Source organism: Pteropus medius, unplaced genomic scaffold (genome assembly GCF_902729225.1).
Source record: "Pteropus medius unplaced genomic scaffold, Ma_sr-lr_union100, whole genome shotgun sequence".
Classification (NCBI taxonomy): domain Eukaryota; kingdom Metazoa; phylum Chordata; class Mammalia; order Chiroptera; family Pteropodidae; genus Pteropus; species Pteropus medius.
The window spans coordinates 1,755,945-1,776,759 of NW_024356248.1; the positions used below are offsets into that span (position 1 = coordinate 1,755,945).

General features: G+C 57.8%; 1 protein-coding gene across 1 annotated transcript; it reads left to right on the forward strand.

Annotated features, from left to right (window-relative positions):
• Nucleotides 1–3,819: 3,819 nt before the first annotated feature.
• Nucleotides 3,820–18,311, forward strand: FADS3 (fatty acid desaturase 3). Its single transcript, XM_039860116.1, has 12 exons — nt 3,820–4,204; nt 12,590–12,700; nt 13,185–13,382; nt 13,839–13,940; nt 14,040–14,162; nt 14,459–14,519; nt 15,056–15,132; nt 15,596–15,693; nt 16,082–16,178; nt 16,321–16,400; nt 16,582–16,707; nt 17,987–18,311. Exons 1-12 carry the CDS (start codon nt 3,980–3,982, stop codon nt 18,036–18,038), a joined length of 1,350 nt encoding a protein of 449 aa, XP_039716050.1. The 5' UTR covers nt 3,820–3,979; the 3' UTR covers nt 18,039–18,311.
• The last annotated feature ends 2,504 nt before the right edge of the window (nt 18,312–20,815 follow it).

Consider the following 20,815-nt stretch of genomic DNA (forward strand, 5'->3'; position numbering starts at 1 on the left):
CCTCAAACCTCAAGGCCCCCCCACCCCAAAATGTTCCAGCTGGCCAGACCCTCCCTTGCCTTTTGGCCAATTCAGTCTTCTCCCTAAACCCAACACCCTGGCAAGTGGCCCAATGGCAGTGCAGGAATGTCAAGTGGTACCTCTCCCTTTCCAAGTGGTCAAGAGAAGGCTCCGATGGGGTTTGGGGACAGTGAAGTCTTAGGTCCCCCATGACTCTAGGAGAGCTGCAAGATGCACTCACTGGCTTGAAGCCCAGCGAGGTGAAGCGACCGTTCAAAAGCCCCGAGGCCTGCAGAGAAGTCACGTGGGGACGCTGTCATGTCTGCTGTGGGGAGGGGATGCAATTCAGGTGTTACGAGAACACAACTCCGGGTGGCAGGAGGGTGCAACTACCTCTCTCTTCTTGCTGGGATGCAGTGGCTGGAGGGGTGGCAGGGCCCTGAGCCCCGTCCTTGCTTTACCTCCTGGGAACCCCGTGTAGACCTTCATCTTCCTCATCTCTCCAGGGGCAGCTGGGGGAGGCTCTGACTCCCTCGACACCCTGGCTGCCTCGCACATGAGCTAAGAGTGGGCCAGGGCCCAGGGAAGGCATCAGGGAACAGCATCTGACCACGGGGGCCTGCTGAGGATGGAGTGAGGGTCATGCCCTGCTGTGGAGGGGCTGGGGTTTTGTTTTGTTCTGTTTTGGTTTGTTTTTTTCAACGAGAGCATTTAAGATTTACTCTCTTAGCAGCTTTCAAATATATGATATAGTATTATTAACTATAGTCACCATGATGTACATTAGATCCCCAGAACCTATTTGTCTAAAAACTGAAAGTTTTTACCCTTTGACCAATATCTCCCTATTTCCTATACCCCTCAGCCCCTGGCAAACCGTTCTACTCTGTTTCCATGAGTTCGGCTTTTTTAGATTCCACATATAAGTGAGATCACACAGTGTTTGCCTTTCTCTGTCTATTCCATTGAGCATGCCCTCCAGGTTCACCCACTTTGTCACAAATGGCAGGCTTGCCTTCCCTTTTCATGGCAGAATAATATTATATATGTATGTATGTATGTATGTATGTATGTATGTATGTATCACATCTTCTTTATCCATTCATCTATTGATGGGCACTCGGGGTGTTTCCACAGCTTAGATACTATGAATAATGTTGCAATGAACGTGGGAGTGTAGATATCTCTTCCAGATCATGATTTTGTATCCTTTGGATATATACCTAGAAGTGAGATTGCTGGATCATATAGTTCTATTTTTAATGTTTTGCCTTCCACAGTGGCTGCACGGATTTACATCGCCACCCACGGTGCACAAGGGTTCCATTTTTCTCCACATCCTCTCCAACACTTATCTCGTCTTTTTGATAACAGCCATTTGAACAGGTGTGAGGTGATATCTCATTGTGGTTTTAAAGTGCATTTCCCTGATGATTACTGATGCCATGCACCTTTTTGTATACCCATTAGCCATCTGTATGTCTTTTTTGTCCTTTGTCCATTTTCAAATCAGATTTTTTTTTGCTATTGAGTTGTATGGGTTTTTATATATTTTGGACATTAACGTCTTATCAGATACATCATTTGCAAATATTTTCTCCCATTCCATAAGTTCCCTTTTCATTTATGTGGTTGTTTCTTTTGCCGTGCTGCAGCTTTTTAGTTTGATGTAGTCCCACTCATTAATTCTTGCTCGTGTTGCTTATGCTTTCGGTGCGGTAGCTACGAAATTGTTGCAAAGACCAACGTCAAGGAGCTTTCCCCCCGTTTTCTTTAAGGAGTTTTGTAGTTTTAGGTCTTATGTTTTGGACTTTAATCCACTTTTTGGCATAAACTTATATATTTTGCCAGAGCAAAGTTATACTTGTGAATGATCTCATGCAACAGACACTGTGCAGTTGCATCATTTAGAGGCATTTGTAGTGGACGGGGGTGGGCCTGCTGCTTGCTCATCCTCATCTGCCAGAAGGAGAGGGCAGCCGGCATGAACTCCATCACCCCGGAGTTTTTGGTTTTATTTTTTAAATTTTATTCTCCCACCCATCCCCCATCCCTCTCCCTTTGGCAACCATAAGCTTGTATCTCTATACATTGGTGCAGAAGGTTTATTTCCTCCAAGAGGCTGCCTCCTCCATCCTCGGGCCCACGTATGAACGTGGTAGAGGTGGGGGAAGGGGGGGTTCTATAGTGGCCTCCAGACTCAGCTGCCAGCCACATTCCTCTCTGCCCTTCCCCTCACACCCCATGCACACACAGCCTGGGGAGCGGGTTTGAGGATGCCTCAGTGGAGAGGACTCAGGCACCCCCACTGGTGGTGACCTCACGACTTGCCGGTTGTCCTAGCAACCAAAGTGGGGGTTCTTGGTACCAAGTAGAACCCAGAGGCCTCCTCAGCCCTTTTCCTGGGCCCTGGTCTGCCTACCCCACAAATACTAACTACGACAATTCCCTACAAATTATTAGACGAAGATAAAATGTTAGCCCATCCGAGAAACATACAGCGGACCCTTGAACAACACAGGCATTGGGGACAGCCAATGCCCTCAGAGTTGAAAATCCACATATAACGTTTGACTCTCCCAAAACTTCAGGTACCTCCTGGTATACTTGAGGGACTGGTTCCAGGACCCCTGCAGATATCCAAATCCACAGATGCTTAAGTCCCTTCTATAAAATGGTGTCGTACAATGCACACAGTCAGCCCTCTGCATTCCGGATTCCCATTTGGGATGGGAAATACTATTTTCCATTCACAGTTGGTTGAATCCACAGATGGGAAACCTGGAAATAGAGAAGACTGGTGCTTATTGAAAAAGAAAGTCTACGTACTACAACTGGACCCACACAGTTCAAGCCTGTGTTGTTGACGGGTCAACTGTACTTAGGGTCTTAATGTGTATACCTCAGCCAGAACATCAGTGGCAGCTGGGAACTTGTTAGAAATGCCCCCAAACCCCACCTGCTAGTTGGGCCCAGCTGTCCTCAGTCTGCGTCTTAAGCCCTCTGGTGATTCTGATTCACACTCTGTTGACACACTGCCCTGAAACATAACCTTAGCCTGATTTCAGCCGTGCTGGGTGTGAACTCTCGACCTTTAGAATCAGAGATCTTTATCTCAAAGCAATAAAAAGTCATTTGTGGAGCAGCAACCTATACTATCGAAAGAACTCAAGTTTAAGTAAAACATGAAGGACAAGCCAGCCGTCCAGCTGAGTCCCCACTACTAACTTCGGTGTCCCTGCATCCCTTTCCCTCAGTGGCCACCCTTCGACATCCCCAACCCTACAGCCGCGACAGCAGGATGACCACTGGCCCCCACAGACGGCCCGCGGGGACAGGGGGCAGAGCCAGACCCTCAGCCGCGACAGCAGCCTCGGTGCGCAGACGTTGGGGGCCCCTTGTCTGAAAGCTGTTTACGGTCACCCGGAGGTAGTGTCCCCTCCTCTGTGCGCTCTGGGTGTAACGTCCCAGGACGCGTGGCAGGAAGCTGATTTGCAGACTGTTGCCCCAGGCCCGCCGGGAGCAGACGTGGGTCCCCGAGGGCGCGGCGGACACCAGCAGTGGGCGTTGGTCCCCGTCCCGGCCCCTCCGGGCCGAGCCCCGACCTCGCTAGGCGGCCGAGCCGGGGGCAGGGCCGGGCTCGGTGGCCGGGGACCTCGGGGGCGGGGCGCACCCGCGCGGACACCGCGCAGCCAATGGGGGCCTGGGTGCCGCGCCGGGATTGGAGCGCGGGCGGGCGGCGGGGCAGGGGCGGGCGCGGGCGGCGGGCGAGCCGCCGGCGCGGTTATAAGGGAGGAAAGTTGTGCGCCGAGGGAAAAGCCGGCTGGCGCACGCTCGTACGACGGCTGCAGCGGCGGGGCGGGGCCGCAGAGGCGCGGGCGGCGGCGGAGGAGCCCCGGGGAAGGCCACTTGGCTCCCCTGGGTGTCTCGCGGGGACCTCGAAGAGGTGTCGGGTGCCCAAGGACTTTTGCACGCAGCCATGGGCGGCATCGGGGAGCCCGGCGGGGGTCCGGGGCCGCGCGAGGGGCCCGCGCAGCTTGGGGCGACGCTGCCCACCTTCTGCTGGGAGCAGATCCGCCCGCACGACCTGCCAGGCGACAAGTGGCTGGTCATCGAGCGCCGCGTCTACGACATCAGCCGCTGGGCACAGCGGCACCCGGGGGGCAGCCGCCTCATCGGCCACCACGGCGGTGAGGACGCCACGGTAAGGAAGCCCATCGCTGGCGCTCGCTGGGGCCTGATCGTGAGCAGTGTGCCCAGCCTTGCCTGCGCGGCCTTAGCATCCTCCCTGCTCTCGCTGACCTTTGACCTTCGGTCGGGGACGCTGAGTTGGGATGGACTAGCCAGGGCCTGATGTGAGGTAGGGAGGCCACGTCTCTGCGTGAAGGACCGCACATGGGGCTGGGCTGGAGCAGGTCTGTGCCGGAGGAAGGGGCTCTCAGAGGTGGGTGTGTCGTGGCAGAAAGAGCCTGTCCCAGGAGACCGGCCTCCCTGCTGTTCTGGGGTTTCTCCTCCCAGGTCTGGGTCCCCCAGACCAGGTCCTTCACGCTTGCTGGGTGCTAGGGGTAGGGCGAGGTCCCTGGGGGCAGGGTAAGGCTGTTCCATCAGGGACCGGGGACTGGGCAGCAAAGGTTGGGCAGGACTCAGAGGTATGTGGCTTGTCTAAGAGCTCCTGTAAAGGGCAGTGAGGACTGGTGACTCACCTCTCCTGGGCTGGCAGCTGCATGTGGGAGAACTTTGCCAGCCAGGCTAGGTGGGCCTCCTTGGGAAGCACAGTCACTCCAGAAACAGGCTGGCCCCTGGGGACCCTGACTTTCCCTTCCCAGCCCAGGTCTAGACATGTCTTGGCCAAGGAGGGACGTGGCCTGGTCCAGCGGGAACATCTAGTGGTGAAACAGCCTGTTGGGCCCCCTCACCAGCGCTTTTCCCGCGGTCCCACTGGGAGGGTAGGAGTTGGGGCCACAATGCTCTGTCCTTGACCATCCAAAAATCTGAGTTGGCTGCCCTGGGTACTAGGAGGTCTTAAAGATTCCAGGGGATGAATCCCTAACTGGCAGAACTTTAGGCAGCAAAAGAGATTGTGTCCCTATGGCCAGGCCACCTGCTCTCTGCCCACTGCCTTCTCCCATGTGTTGGACAATCTTCACAAGACTCTTTTTGAAGAAAAAGGTCTTTATTCCCCACTTCTGCTTTAGAAAGCTGAGAGATTAGGGTCAGAAGCCTCCTAAAATTCTAGAAACCGACAGGAAGCCTTGTCCTTAGGTGCCGAGGGGCTGGGTATGGCCACGGAGTTGAAGCTGGCCGTGGGCCAATGAGGCGGAGCCACGTGTGCGAACACTGTGTGCATCTCTGTGTGTGGTTGTGTGTGTGTGCATTTCTGCCAGGGTGTGGGGAGTACAAGGTGCCACAGCCCTCCTCCCTTGTCCTGGCCGAGCCCTAGCCACCCTTCGAGGATCCTATGGGTGCCTCCTCTGGCCTTTTCCAACCTCTGACCCGTGGAAGAGGGTGGAGGCAGACTTGAGGAAGATGAAGACGACAGAGGGCGTTCGTTGACCATTTTTTCTTCTTTGGTGCCCAGACTTGTGCTGGGGACCCTTTCACGTGCGAATCCCGTTATACAGTTAGCTTTCGACCCTGAGACCTCCATCTGACAGTTTTCTCATTTGATTCATATTGATTCATCACGAATAAAGTCTGTTTCTCGTTTCCAAAAAACAATCTGTCTGTTCCCTGGGGCTGGGTCCTGTCTTAGCCGTTGGATGCTCTGAGTGACCTTGAACCAGGCACGTCATTCCTCTGAGCCTCAGTCTCCCTATCTGTAAAGTGGGGAGAGCTGGGCCAGACAGCGAGCTGGCTGAGGACAGGATGGGGACTTCTCAACTCTGTGGTCCCAGGCCTGCCATGGTCAATATATGTTGCTGGCTGATAAGTGCGGATGTGCCCTATCAACTGCATAGTATATTGGGACAGCCATGGCATAGCCACCCCTTTGCTGGGTGACCTTGTCTGGTTCTACCCATGTCTGTAACAAGGAAGAGTTGCATTAGGCCACCTCTTAGCTTCCTCAAGGCCCGAAACACTGGGCTGGAGTTTGCCAGAAATACCTGGTCTGCTCAGGCCAAAGGAGTTATGAAGTGGCTGGGGGTGGGGGACCCCAGTTTTTCCACGATTGGCTCACAGAGCAGATGAGGTATTAGACCAGCCCTGTGTCCTGTGCGGTCAAGGCCAGACCCTAGGCGTCCCATCCCGGGCCCTAGAATGTAGGTGGGGGTGGGGCAGCTGTCTTGCAGCTACCTCCACCAGCCCTGGCCGCCCATCAGCTGTTCTCATGTCCAGGCAACAGAAGCCTTCCTGCCAGGAAATTCCCAGAGTTCCTGTGCCATTAAGTCAGCTTGTGGCCATCCTGGGATACAAAGCCCGTACCCTGGGGAAAATGCTCTGGGCCCTGGGCCAGATTTGTCTAAGAGTCATAGGCGGCTTGAGACAAGTGGAGCCAGCCAGGGAGGGGCGAGGCCTGGCCGCTGCTGGTCAGAGACATACCAGGGCCAGGCACCAAGCACTCACTGTGTGCCAAGCTCCAAAGGCAGATTTATAGGTACTCTCTTTTAATCCTCAGGATACCCCTATGAGGCAGGTACTATTGTCATTCCCACTTTAGACATGAGAAAACTGAGGCTCAGAGAGGCAAGGTGACTTGAAATTAAAAGAAAGGTCTGGGATTTCGACCCACAGCCCATGCTCTTAACCACATGCTCTACTGAGACTTAGCTTTTTTATTCCATTCATTCGCTCTTTGATTTTTGGTTCATTAAACCCATCGGCAGATATTCAGTGAGCATATCCCATGTGCCAAACTCTGTTCTTACCTCTGAAGATTTCACTGTGAACAAAACCTCTGCAAGGAGAGAGTTCCTTGGCAGAGGGACCAGCTAGAGCCGAGGCTTGGAGGTGGGACCCTGCTCCGTGCAGTCAAGGAATAAATAGGAAGGCTATCCATGTGGCTGGAGTCGAGCGGAGGGGAGAGGGGCAAGTGGTGAGGTCCAGAGGTAGCAGGGGCTGCTCCCACTGGGGGCCTTGCAGGGCAGAGCAGGGAAGCCAGAGAAATCTGATATAGATTTAATCTGTTAGGGGAGGCCACTCAGAAAAGATGGCGTTCACCTGAGCCCTGAAGGGCAGGCACAGCCAGGGCAGAGGGCAGGAGATGCTATGAGGCAGGCACACCAGCTGGAGCCGTTGGGATTTCGCTCAGCGTGGCCTTCAGACAACAACCTAATGAGGCAGATACTAACGTTAGCCCATTTTGCAGATGAGGAGACTGAGGTTGAATATGGGTGATGTAAAGGGATCCTCTAGGGCCTTTGGACGACAGGGCCTTTCTTCTTGGGCTTGGAGGGTCAGGCGTGTGTGTGTGTGGGAGCTGGGGAGAGGCAGGGTAGGTCCCGAGGCTCTGGAGGGAGAGGGGGGCCCCAAAGGGGGCCCCAGAGGGGACCGGCTGTGAATGCAGGGGACCTGGTGCCAGAGCTCACCCTTCGCCACCACCAGCCACGCTGGCTTCCTTGAAAGCCCTGCTGCCTATGGCCACTCCCATGTCTGTGACCTCTCTGGGCTCTGCAGGCATTCTCTGCAATGTCCCCACCCTCCAGGCCCCTTCCCAGGGGAGCTGCAGTGGCCTATGCCCTGGGGGAGGAGTCAGGATTGCCTGGCACTGGGCAGGAACACGGTGTCCAGAGGCAGGGGCGCTGGCAGCCCTCTCCTTCCTTCTCCGGCGTCCCAAGCTGCCGTGGTTTCTCATGAAACGGCTGGGAAGAGCCAGAGCCTAATGGTGGAGAAAGGACCAAGTGCCAGAGGCCCTGGCCGCTTCGGGGCCACCGCTGGATCAGTGACACTAGTGAGGCCAAGGGTGTTGGGAGGACGAGGGCCTGACATGTGTGCCAGCCTGTCACCAGGGACGCCAACAGTGCCGGGAGACGAGGGTGGCTTCCTGGGGGCATCTGTCCGAGCACAGAGCTGGCCTCTGTGCATGGGCAGGGGTCGGATGTGCCATATGCAGAGCTGTGTGTCCTTCGGCCTCTTCATGCCTCAGTTTCCTCATCTATAAAATGGGGATAGGGACAGTGCTTCCCCGTTGGCCTCCTGTGAGCCGTGCCAGGGTGAGGACGAGAAGGAGCCTCTGAGTGCTGGACGAGAAGGAGCCTCTGAGTGTTGGCCTGTCTTCCTACCTGGGAGAGGGAGGGAGGGAGGAATTCCCGGGGAGTCCTCGGAGGCGTGTCCCCCAACCCCTCATCTCTACACCCCACAGCCACCTTCTCAGCAAAGCCTGAAGGAGCAGACCCAGACTACCCCAGCAGCCCTGCTCCACCTTTTTTCTGATCTGGAGCATTCCCGATTCTTTGGAGAGTGACCAGAAATGCTCCCCTGCCCCCTCTGCGTCTCTGGATAAAAGGAGGCCAGCAGCCCTCCTGTTCCCTCAGCTTTAGGCTGGCCAGGACTTGACCTACAGGGTGCACGCCCCTCTGCTACAGCCTGTCACACCATGTCACGCCCAGAGGTCCACCCTTTGTGGGCACGGAATCCGAGTGGACTCTGGAGGAGGTGCCTCAGGCTGGGGGTGCTCCGATCAGAGCTCGGCTCTAGGGTGCTCGCTGGATGCCAGGCCCCTTCCACGTGCTCCCCCTGCACTGACCGGGTTCTCCCCCACCAGGCCCACGAGGCAGATATTCGTGGTTCCTGATTTACTGACGGAAAGATGCAGAACGGAGGGGTGACGTGATCTGTGGCTCCATGGCCAGCTCATCAGTGGCGGCTCAGGGTCCGTCTCCGCAGACTGGCTCCAGCAGCACCCCCGCAACCCCCACGTCTTGACCGGCTGCTGCACAGAGCTCAGGGCTGGGGAGCAGGGCAGGAGCCACTCCGAGGGACCAAGGCAGGGCTGGGTGGTAGCTGTATCCCAGGAGCGCATGGACATCACAGATGATGGACCTGGTTTCGGTCCCAGCTCTACCTCTGCGAACTGTGACCTGGGCAGGTGTCCCCACCATGCGGAGCCTCTGTTCCCTCAGCAGTAAAATGGTTGACGTCCTTGCCCTGTGGGCTGTAGAGGGTTGGCTCTTGTCTGCGTACTCATACCTACTCCCCAGTCCCTGCTCTGAGGCACCACCACAAACAGAACCTGTTGCTGCCACCAGCAGCTTATGTTTAGGGGCATAATTTTTTATTCCTGCACTTTGACCCAACTCTGTTCCAAGACCCAGCGAGACACCTTGAGTGCCACCTTTGCCTTCTTAGGTGGAAGGGTTACGGAGTTTGCACACATCACTAAGAGGACGCTTCCGAGTGGAGCCGGGGCAGGTGAATGCGAGGTCCCCTTCCAGGCCCTGAAACTTGGCCAGTGCAGCCTCAGGAGCACCAGGACCTCTCCCCTGTCCCCCATAGCCCAGTTTCCAAGCAGCTGGGTCCTTAGCTGCTTGGGACGGTGACCAGCCTCATGGTGAGGACACCACCTAGGAGGTCCACAGCCTCCCCTCTGGCCCAGGAGTGGCCACCCCAGAGCTACTGCCAAGTGGCCCGCACACAGTCATACAGTCAGACTGGGTTCTGGTCCAGCCGCCATCAGATGGAGCTGGGTAAGTGGCTTAACTGCTCTGAGTCTTCTGCTCAGCCCTGGAGTCCTTAAGCAGAGGTCCAGAGAGGACTCCATCCCAGAGCCTCAGCCGGTGTTTCAGACAACTATTTGCCGGTGCATCAGGTTTCGGTCTGAGGCCAGGGACTCACTTTGCCGGGCTGGGAGCACAGGAGGCACAGCCCCAGGAGCCGCCCGCCCTGCTCTCCGAGGGCCTGCCCAGCCCAGCCCGGCCCCTCCCAACAGCTGCAGCCGGGGGCCCTGAGGGGGTCACACCTCCCCCTTGTCACTCCCTTCAAGGGATAGACCTAGCGGGAGGTCCCTGGGAGGTTGGGGGGCTGGCCTGATTTTGTACCCCCTTCAGTGCAACCCTAGGCCTGGAGGAAAGGAAATCAGAAAGCACCTGCTCTGGCAGCTCCTCAGCTCAAGGGCTGGGGGCAGCTGGGCCCTGGGGGCCGCGGGGGGCCCCCCGGAACCCAGAACCGACACAGAGGATGGGAAAGAGGAAGGGCTGGAGGCAGGAAATCCTGGGGTCGTAGCCACAGCACTTGCTTTCTGCACTGAGTTTGTGTGCACGGGTGCGTGCGAGGCTGAGTCTGCTTGAGCGTGCGTGGGCTGTGTGTGTGTGTGTGTGTGTGTGTGTGTGTGTGTGTGTGTGTGTGTGTGTGTCTGTGGCTGAGTCTCAGTGCCCAGGTGGGTAGTGGGTACGTCTGGCTGTCTGAAGGCACACGCATCAGACACTGGCTGTGTTTCCATGACACGTGGGCACCTCGGGGCAGTCCTCGTGAGTGTGCGTGTGTGCCTCTGGGCAGGTGTGGGTTCTGTGTGCTGCCAGGGGAGTTTCAGAGGAAATGAGGGGATCAGAGTCGATGCTGGTTTGGCTTCAAAAAGGAAGTAAATTTGATGCAGGCTACAGCGTGGATGAACCTTGAGGACACTGTGCTAAGTGACCAGTTAATCAAAAAAGAACAAATATTGTATGATTCCCCTTCTATGAGGTCCCTAGAGTAGTCACATTTATAGACAGAAAGCAGAGCTATGGGTACCAGCGGCTGGGGGAGGGGGATGGGGAGTTAGTGTTTCATGGGGACAGCGTTTAGTTGGGGAAGATGAAAAAGTTCTGAAGATGGCGGTGATGGCCGCCCGACAATACGAATACACTTAATGCCACTGAACTGTACACTTAAAAATCTCTAAAATGGTAAATTTTATATCTGTTCTACTCCAGTTAAAAAGTTAAGGAAAAGAAAAAGTTAGCTGTCCAGAGCCAGAATGGTACTGGAGTCTTACCCCCTAGACCCGTCCCCTGGGTTTACCTAGTCCCAGGCGGGAGAATGGACTCGCTCAAGGTCACAGTGAGTGGGGTCAGCTGAGCCCCAAGAGCAGTCTTCCCTCCCAGCTCCCTTGCCAAAGCCCATTGCTCGGTAGCAGGGCGGGCTTCCTGCGGGGCCAGCCTCCCCTCCAGCCCCTCCCTCCCAGGTATGTTACCACTCTGTCAAGGTTCTTCCAGGAGAGGAGGAAGTCTGCACTCACACAGCCCCCTCCCCTGTCAGGGACGCCAAGGCGTCCTCCCTTGGGAAGGAGCCCCAAGGCTGCCGTCCTGGGGGCCTAGGTTATTCCAGAAGCCACACCCTCTCGGCCCCTCTAATCCCCAGGCTGCCCTGGGCCAGTAAAAGAGCAGGTAACGGGACAGGGGACCCCTTAGGTGGATCCTGCAGGTGAGGGCTCTAAGTGGGAGCTAGGGGGTGACTAAGCTGCTTCCTTCCCTTAGGACTGTGTGGGATGTCTGGCCGTAGGTACAGGGACCTGACTGTCCCTTCCGTTTTCACCCCCACCGGAAGCTGATAGGCTCATTCGTGAGGGGGTGATAGGATGCCCCTGTTCTTAGTAAGCCTTCTTCAAAGCTGTTTCCTTTAGCAGGAATCAGTTACCTTCCCCTGGCCCGCAAGGACACCATTCTAGACGCTGCCGCTTCAGTTCAGGCTGCTGGGTGGCTATGGCTAGCTGCTTCAGAGAGAGCCTCCGAAAGCCCAAGGATAAAAATCAGTTGAAGAGCTGTGAACAGTAATGAGCCAGTTATACCAAGATTAGATCATGAAAAACTAAACGAGACCCCCCGGTGTGAAGTTCAAGTTTCCCGACAGTTCAGAACTGCCCGGGCTATTTCCTGACTGGGTCTTTCCGCAGCCCTTTATCTTTGTTCCTGTCTTTTTCTTCCGGTAACCCCTTCTCCTGAATTGCACCCCACCCCACCCGTGCTATTACAGAGAACGTTAGATTATTTATTTTACTTTTTTTAAAAAAGCTTATTTTTCCATTCTTGCTTTTAAAATCAGATGAGTTTAACTGTTTGAAGATCTTCCTTGCAACCCGCTAAGAACTCAGTCTGTGTGGCCCTTAACTGATTTTTTTTTTTTTGCTCCCATTGGCCCACTGGTCCTTAATTACAAGTTTCCCCACCCACACTGTACCCACTGCTTGTGCGTGTGAAAGCTGGGTAAATGGGATGTTTGTGACCCAAACCTCATTTTATATGTAGTAGAAAAGCATATGATTTCAAGAAAGCTATATATATAGATATATAGATTTTTTTTTTTTGAAAAGTTGAATGCTGTCATGGTGGAAATCAGTCTTCCAGGGAGGACTTAATGCAAATCAAGACTTTTATACACCCAGGCAGGTTTGAAGACGGGCCCCCTGGGCTGGGTGAAGTGGCTGCAGCCTAGCTGGCGAGGGGTGTCTGGCAGGGCACCCAGGGCCTGGGGAGGACCGGTGCAGGCTCGTGGGCAAGGCTGGCCCTTGTGCTTCTAGTAATATGTCCGCTGAGTAACCAACTGACTGTCCGTCCATCTGTCTGTGTCTGCTCTGCCCTTCCATCGACAGCCCTTCCACCTTGTCTCTGCCTGCTGCCTCTGGGTGCTGCTCCAGCTGTCTGTCTGTCTGCCCACCTGACTGTCTGCTCTCCCTCAGGATGCCTTCCACGCCTTCCACCAGGACCTCAATTTTGTCCGCAAGTTCCTGCAGCCCCTGCTGATTGGAGAGCTGGCCCCGGAGGAGCCCAGCCAGGATGGACCCCAGAATGTGAGCAGGGCCCCTGGAGGGGGACATGGCCATTAGCAGCTCCGTCTCCGTTACCCCCAGGGGACCTGGGGCCAAGGCTAGTTTACCATCCCTTCCTTGGCAGACAGTTGTAGGCAGAGCTGTAGGGATACCTGCCAGGAGCCCATGGCCCTAGTTCTGGCTGGGCCAGCACTTGTCCCCAGGTGAGCCCTTCCCTGCTCTGGGCCCAGCATCCCTATCTATAATGAGGATTTTGATGAGTTGAGCTCTCGGGGTTTTGCCCACTCCAGCTTTCTCTGCTTCTCACGTACCCGCCACCTTTGGCAGGAGAGCCTTCGCCACCGGGCAGCAGCCCAGCTCACACCCCAAGCCGGGTGATCTTGCCCTGTGTCTCCTTTGGCCACACCCCTTGGGCCTGTCATGGGAGGAGTGGCTGTGGGGCGGGGGGCTTCTGTGGACAACTGGGGCCTTGCTTCCTCGTCTGACTGGCTACTCACCGTGCCAGGCCCAGCTGGTTCAGGACTTCCGAGCCCTGCGCCAGGCTGCCGAGGACATGAAGCTGTTCGAGGCCAGTCCCACCTTCTTCGCTTTCCTGCTGGGCCACATCCTGGCCATGGAGGTGCTCGCCTGGCTCATCATCTACCTCCTCGGCCCTGGCTGGGTGCCCAGCACCCTCACTGCCCTCGTCCTGGCCATCTCCCAGGTGACTCTAGCACTGTCTTGCGGCCCCCTAAACTGTCCAACAGACGCGGGGCCTGGCACATGAAGACAGTCTGGACATGCTTGCTGAATGAATGAATGAATGAACAAATGAAAACATGGGCGACAAGCTAGCGGCCCCGTACATGTACCTGAGGGTCACACTGTGTTTTAAAGGTCTTTACTTAACCCCGGGTGAGCCGTGAGCAGGGAGCCAGAGGGCTGTTGCCCCACGCTCCATGACAGACACGCAGGCCCCCTAGGCCCCTGAAACCCAGTGCTCTGTAAAATGAGGAAGCTGGTGCCCAGAGTCTTAAAATGGAGCATCAGCTGTGGGGGTGCCTGGTGGGTTGGGAGGGCTCACTGGGGCCCTGGGGCTGGGCCCCCAGGCAGCCAGCCCCCCCGCCCCCCGTGGCTGGAGCCAAGGTGCCAGGGCTCCTGAGCCTGCCTCTTTCCCCAGTCTCAGAGCTGGTGTCTGCAGCATGACCTGGGCCACACCTCCGTCTTCAGGAAGTCCCGGTGGAACCATGTGGCCCAGCAGTTCGTGATGGGACAGTTGAAGGTGAGGGTGGGGTGGGTGGTGCGCGGCCAGGGGCTGAGATGGGGCGCCCGTGGGGCGCACACGGCCCAGCCCCGCGCTGAGCGCCCCCTCCCCCCGCAGGGCTTCTCCGCCCACTGGTGGAACTTCCGCCACTTCCAGCACCATGCCAAGCCCAACGTCTTCCACAAGGACCCCGATGTGACTGTGGCGCCCGTCTTCCTCCTGGGGGAGTCGTCCATTGAGGTGCATGGGGAGGACGTGGACACACTCGGGCTGGGCTTGCAGCTGAGAGGGGACCGGTAGCGACCGCGGCCCCCCAGCTGTGGCCCAGTCCCAGCCCTCAAGCTAGCCCTCCACTCCGGCTCCAGGCCGAGCCCCTGCCCCAGAGGTGCCCCCTCCCCACGGCTCAGCCTGCTGGTGACTGTGGTCCCAGTTGCTAGAATCTAGAGTTGCTTTGGCCCCTTGGCCCTAGCCAGCCCCTTGCCCGGGAGGACGGGGGCCCAGAGAGCTGCCCCCTCAGCCGCCGCCTGTCTCCACAGTACGGCAGGAAGAAACGCAGATACCTGCCCTACAATCACCAGCACCTGTACTTCTTCCTGAGTGAGTGTCCCTTTGTCCCCCCAGGGGTGGGGACATGGCTGGAGTGGGGACCACACCTGAGCCTGCACTATCTGCTCCCATGTCTGCCAACACCGGGTGGCTTCTGGCCACCTCCCAGGGTAGGGGCACTTACTAACCTTCAAGCCTCTCCCAGCCTCTGCTCTGCCACCCCAGCCTGCAGCCTATTCTGACCATCCCCTTGCCAGGCCTTTGCCCAGGCTGATCCCTCTGCTTGCGGTGCCTTCCAGCCAGAGGTAGTCACAGCCCTGCCTGGAGCCTTTAGAAATCCTTCCTGTTCTCATGTCAGGGCGGTCCAGTGCCCTAGAGCATTTGGGCAATTGCTAGGGTGGACAGGGTGAGGATTCAAGGGTGGGGACATAGAAAGCTGGCCCCAACCTGCAGGCGGACATGGAAGGGGGTGAGGCCAGAGCCGGCCTGGGAGGGCTCAGGTGTTCCTGGAGCAGCGGCCCCCCCACGTCTGCACAGCCTGCTCGGCGCCCCTCCCCTGCCCTGAGCCCCTCACGCCTGCCTTCCAGTCGGCCCCCCGCTGCTCACCCTGGTGAACTTCGAGGTGGAAAATCTGGCGTACATGCTGGTGTGCATGCAGTGGACGGTGAGTGGGCCCCGCTCAGGGCCCCCAGGAACACCGTTGTGGCAGGAGGGGGACTTAGGGGGCAGCCCCTGCCCACAAATGCAAACAGGTGTGCATGTATGTGTGCAATAGTGTGGTACACGTGTGCGAGGGGAGAGTGAGTGTCCTCGGGGCATGGCATGGGTCTCTCAGGGTGGGGACGTCCTCCCTTGGGGTGGGGACGTGCTGAGCTGACTCCGCCAGGCCTTTGCCTCTCAGGCAGGGGCTCCCCCTTCTCAGCCCCGTCATGGCACCTTCACCTCCACGTTCACCTGGCAAGGCAAGGACCCTGTCCCTTTACCTGGCTGAGAAAACCGCGGCCCAGAGAGGGGCCATGACCTGTCCAGGGCTCCGAGGCGCCTCAGGCAGAAGGGATGGGTCATCTGGGGTCATCTGGGCTCCTCCCGGCTGCTCTGAGACCACTGTTCTCCCCGCCCCTCCGCAGGACCTGCTCTGGGCCGCCAGCTTCTACTCCCGCTTCTTCTTGTCCTATATCCCTTTTTATGGCGTTCCTGGGGCACTGCTCCTTTTTGTGGCTGTCAGGTATGGCCAGGTTCAGAATGGCAGGGACCAGGGAGGTCACCCACAGGCAGCGGGGGACCCTGGCTGCAGCCCTTCACCCTCGGAGCCTCCATTTCCCCGTCTGCAGAATGGGAACAGCAGGACTGCCTCTCCGGGTCGTGGGAGAATCAACGCCAGGGTGGCGGGCTCCCAGGGGCGGCAGGGCTGGGGAAGTGGCCCTGTGGACGTTCACCCTCACAAGCAGGGCTGCTCTGGGCTCAGGCTGGCATGGAGCCTGCCCGGCTTGGCTGCTGTAAACACCCGTGGGGGAGGGGTCACTGCGTCCCACTGTACAGATGAGGAAGCAGAGGCCCAGTCCGCTCTGAGGGGTGAGCTGGACGTGGGGCAGTGCCTGAGCCTCCCCCCGCAGGGTCCTAGAGAGCCACTGGTTCGTGTGGATCACGCAGATGAACCACATCCCCAAGGAGATCGGCCACGAGAAGCACCGAGACTGGGCCAGCTCACAGGTGGACAGCAGGGGCGGGCCAAGTGTGGGACCTCCTGGGAGTGGGGGTGGGGTCCCAGCTGGGAGGAAAGGGGGCATCGATGGCGCTGCCAGGTTCAGGGGGTGCCAGCCTCCCTCGCCTGTGCCCCACTTCCTCCTGGCAGCTGGCAGCCACCTGCAACGTGGAGCCCTCGCTCTTTATCGACTGGTTCAGTGGGCACCTCAACTTCCAGATCGAGCACCAGTGAGTGTGGGCCCTGGGGTGCAACAGGGGTGGCAGTGATTCTCCCTGGGGAGGTCAAGACATGAGCCCTGGACTCCTTGGGGGCCTGAGAGGGGAGGCGAGCAGGGCCCGGGTGGTGATGGGGTGCTCCCTCTGGCACCCCCACCACCTCAGGTGCCAGCCCATGCTCTCCCCGCTCTAGCCTCTTCCCCACGATGCCCAGGCACAACTACCACAGGGTGGCACCACTCGTCAAGGCGCTATGCGCCAAGCACGGCCTCAGCTACGACGTGAAGCCTTTCCTCACCGCCCTGGCGGACATAGTTGGGTGAGGGCCCTCTGCTCGTGGCGGCTCCCCCAGGATCCGTGTCCACCCCTGTCCCCGCTGGTCCCCTCTCTGAGCCCACACGGGTCCCTCCCTAAGACGTGGCATTCACGGCCTTTCCCATCAGCCTGAGCCCTCCGCCCTTTCCGGTATTCACCCACACCCCCCAAGCCCGGGGCCCAGGCCCTGTCCGAGGTGCTGCGAATACACAGTGAGGAAACAGGCTTGCGATCCCTGCCTTCCTGGCACTGGCGTCTTAGCAGAGGAAACAGAAAATAAGCCATTAGACTCACAAGTAAATTGCAGAAATGTGAGAGGAAACAGAAAATAAGCCATTAGACTCACAAGTAAATTGCAGAAATGTGAGACGGGGGGGAAGCCCTTCGACAGAGACAAGACAAAACCACCGAACTAAGGGTCGGGGCGGGAGAGGGGCTGGGGTGGCAGTTTTTATAGGGTGGCAGGGTGGGTGGTATTGAGAAGGTGATGAGTGGGCAGAGACAGGGAGGAGGGGAGAGGTCTGGCCATGGAGACATCTGAGGGAATATTCCGGGCCAGGGAACAGCAGTGCAAAGGCCCTGAGGCAGGTGCTGGTGTGTGGGAGAGCTGCTGAGCAGAGGAGGGACACGCAGGACTGAGGTTCTGAAAGGTGCCCTGACTTCGAGAATGCGCTGACAGGGCAGAGGCCAAAGCAGAAAGAGCGGAGTCGAGGCCCCCGCCCTCGTCCTGGGGACCGGAGGTCAGATTCCCCGGCCAGAGCTTTTCCGCCTCTGTGCCTTGGCACACGCTGCTCCCGTTGCTCAGGTGCCCTTCCTCCTGGACGGGCGTTGGCGTTCCTGCTTCTCCTTCACGACCCTTCCCAGCCTGATCCTCTGAGCCCCTGCCGCTCGGCCCAGCCCCCTTAGAACGCTTGTCACAGGGTTTCCTAGCGAGCTGTTGATGTTTCTGGCTCCTCTGCCTGACCGCAGGCTCCTGGTGAGTCGCAGGGTCCAGCAGGAGGAGGCAACAGACAGAGCTGAAGGAAGGCGAGACAGGCCTACCCTGACCCCTGCCTGGACTTGGCTCTGCCCCTCCCCTTCCCCCTACCCCAGGTCTAGAGTCCACTCCAGTTCATGAGAGGGTAGCCTCATCTCCCCATCCATCCCTCCAGCCCTACCCAGCCTCCTGCCCCAGGGGAAGGGATCGCACGGGAATGGGGGTACCTCTACTCACACTCATCGTCTTGTGGTGAGGGGGTTGGTATCTTGCAGTTGGGTCCCCAACACCCACCTGTACCTCCCAGGTCCCTGAAGAAGTCTGGCAACGTCTGGCTGGAAGCCTACCTCCACCAGTGAAGGCAGCCCCCAGGGCCCCAGCACCTACCGCGCGGGCTCGCCCCCGCCCGGGCCTGGGGCGCCCTGCCTGGTCTCCTGGTTTTGCCGCCTTCCCCGTGGCCCCCTTGCCTGTCTACCCAGCAGTGCTAAGGCTGCAGCTCTCTGCCCTGGAGGATGTGGGGCTGGGGGGAGAGGTACGTAAAGCCACACACTGAGCATGGCATGTTTCCCTGGACCAAAAATTTAGGGAAAACTGTTATTTTTATATAAAAATAAACCTAGATATATTATGGAGTTGAGTGTTGAATTGTCATGAATTTTGGAGCCGGAGGCTGCCAGGATCCCCAAGAGGAGTTCAGGCCCTTAGGCCATCAGGGTGTTGGGGACGGGGGTTGGATGGTGGCTGTTGGGACTCCTTGCCACTCTGAGTGGCAGCTGCCTCGGGCTCAGGTCTGCCTAGTCCCTGCCTCTTCTTCACCCGCTCACCGGCAACTTTGGGCGGATCCCTTGGACCCACCTCACTTTACACCTGCGCACAGCAGGACAGGCCGGGCCAGTGAATGAGGACCTGGGGCTGAGGGCCATGTCTGCAGGCACCCCTAGAGCAAAGGACGGGGAAGCCAGCCTGTCCCGGACCTGCGCTGGCCTCCTCCCGCAGTCCTTGGGATGAGGGGCCTCAGAGGGCTGTCACAGGCAAGCTGCCAGCCTTGAGCCGTACTTGGCATCACCGCAGTAGGGGTACAGCATACCTGCTCAGTGGCCCACAGGAGGTGATACTTTCCCCCATGCCTGCCTGGGGCCAGGCGCTTGCCTGCAGTGTTTGCAATGACTGAGCCGGACCCCTGAGAAGTGGCCGTTTCTGTCCCTGCATTCTGAGGGTAGTGTCCAGGGGCTTGCCTGGGCTTGGCTGGTATCTTTGGGCGGGCGCTGTCCTTTTCCAAGCCTCAGGCTCCTTATCTGAAAAATGGGTGTGGTGGGCGTGGGTCCGTGGTTTTCGACAGTTCTGGGAGGACTTTGAATTGCCCCTTCCTGGAGGTGGGAAGAAGGGAGAGCTGAGCTGCTGGACCCCTCCAATCCCAGTAGCCCCAGGCCGAGCTGCAGGTTTCATCTGAAGAAGTGTCAGCAGCTTAAAGAAAATACTGAAATGCCGAGCTAGGGTTTCTGTGAGAGCTTTTCTGGGGTGGGAGCCGGGGTCTCCCCAACAGCTGCAGGATTGCCCCCCGCCCTTCATCGGGGCCCCCACTGCCGTGAACTGGCTTCCCTTCAGGAAGCAGAAGGAGCACGAATACTGCAATTCCTTTTCAGTCCCTCCCTGGAGCACCCGGCCCCACCCTGCTCCACTCCACGTGGTCTCCCTTCTCCAGAGTCGGGCAGACGGGAGGCAAGTCCTGTCTCTGCCGGGACTCAAGGCTGTATGACCTTTGGGATGTTACTCAACCGCTCTGAATGGTGGTATGACCTCCTGGGCTGATGGAAGATGAAAGGGATGTTCCTTGCATCGGCCACAGGAACAGAGTTCATGAATTTATTGAGAAATTTTATGCGCACAGTCCAATGTCCCGGGGCCTGCTCTGACCTTGGCTGTGCCTAAGCCTGTTTCCTCCTTGAAAGGTACTTCTTGCCTTGAAAGCAAACTCATTATGTCCAGAGCTGGTCCCACATTCAGGGGCCTTGACAGACTGTTACCACTGCTGGGAGTCTCCCTAGCCATGGCCGGCCATCTGTGGAAGCCCCTGCAGAGTCCTGGTGCCATGTGGACCCTGGGGTGACATTTCCTCTATCCCCTGCCTGGGCAGATGGTCAGTGCATTGTCTGCAGTGGCTCTTACGCATTTATCAGGGAGATATTAACATCCTGGACCCTAGGACAGCAGGTCCCCGCCCAGCACGACCGCTGAGCTAGCAGCACCACGTAGGGGCACCCTGAGTATCTGCACCATTATGGGGCCATGCTCCATGCTGCCCCTGGCGGTGGCCGTGGGGAGGGTCCCCTCCTGTCTGCAAATGGGTAACTTGCAGAAGGGACCCTTGGGGAGGCCCCCTGGCCTCAAGTAGCCACCCCCAGATCTCTCCTTCTGGCCTGGATTCCTACACTGGCGGGTCATCTTAACCCTTGTCTCGCTATCCCCCATGCTAGAGCCCCTGGAGTCATCACCCTTCTCCCGAACTGAGCTCTCCCTTCTCTCAGGCGGTCACCAAGCAAGAACTTAGGGAGTATGGGCCAGGTGCGTAGAAGGAAGGCAGGAAGGGCCTAGGTGGAGTGTGTAAGAAACTCCGCCCCTGCTTTATGGTCTGCACAGTCTTGCGCCCCAAGGAAACACAGAACGACCGAAGGAAGCCACGATTTGCTCACTTGCTCTTTTAAAAGGCGACCGGCATTTATTTCCATGGGCTGGCCCAGGTTAGCGTGTGAGGAAAGAGAACCAGGCTGGAGGGGAGATGAACCAACTCCTTTGTGACGGGCTAGATCTGGCTCTTCCCACGTGTCCGTCCTTTCCCCACAGGCCCTGGAGCACCTGGCCGCCTAGGTCTCCTTCTTGTCCCTTCCTAAGCTTCCAGTACCTTTCGCTGATTCTCCAGACACTTGCCCCTGAACCAAATGATTTGGAAGAAAGACCTAAGTGCCTTCTAAATTCAAAGATACATATATTCATAATGGTGGGGACGGTAGACCCGTGATGTTTACATCGTTGCGTGCTCGGCAGCCGCTTGTTCTTCTTCGGCACGGGCTGTCTGGTTAGAAACATGAACTCCGGCCGGAAGAGCACTGGAGTTTGGGGCCCGGGGCCCGCCTTCTCC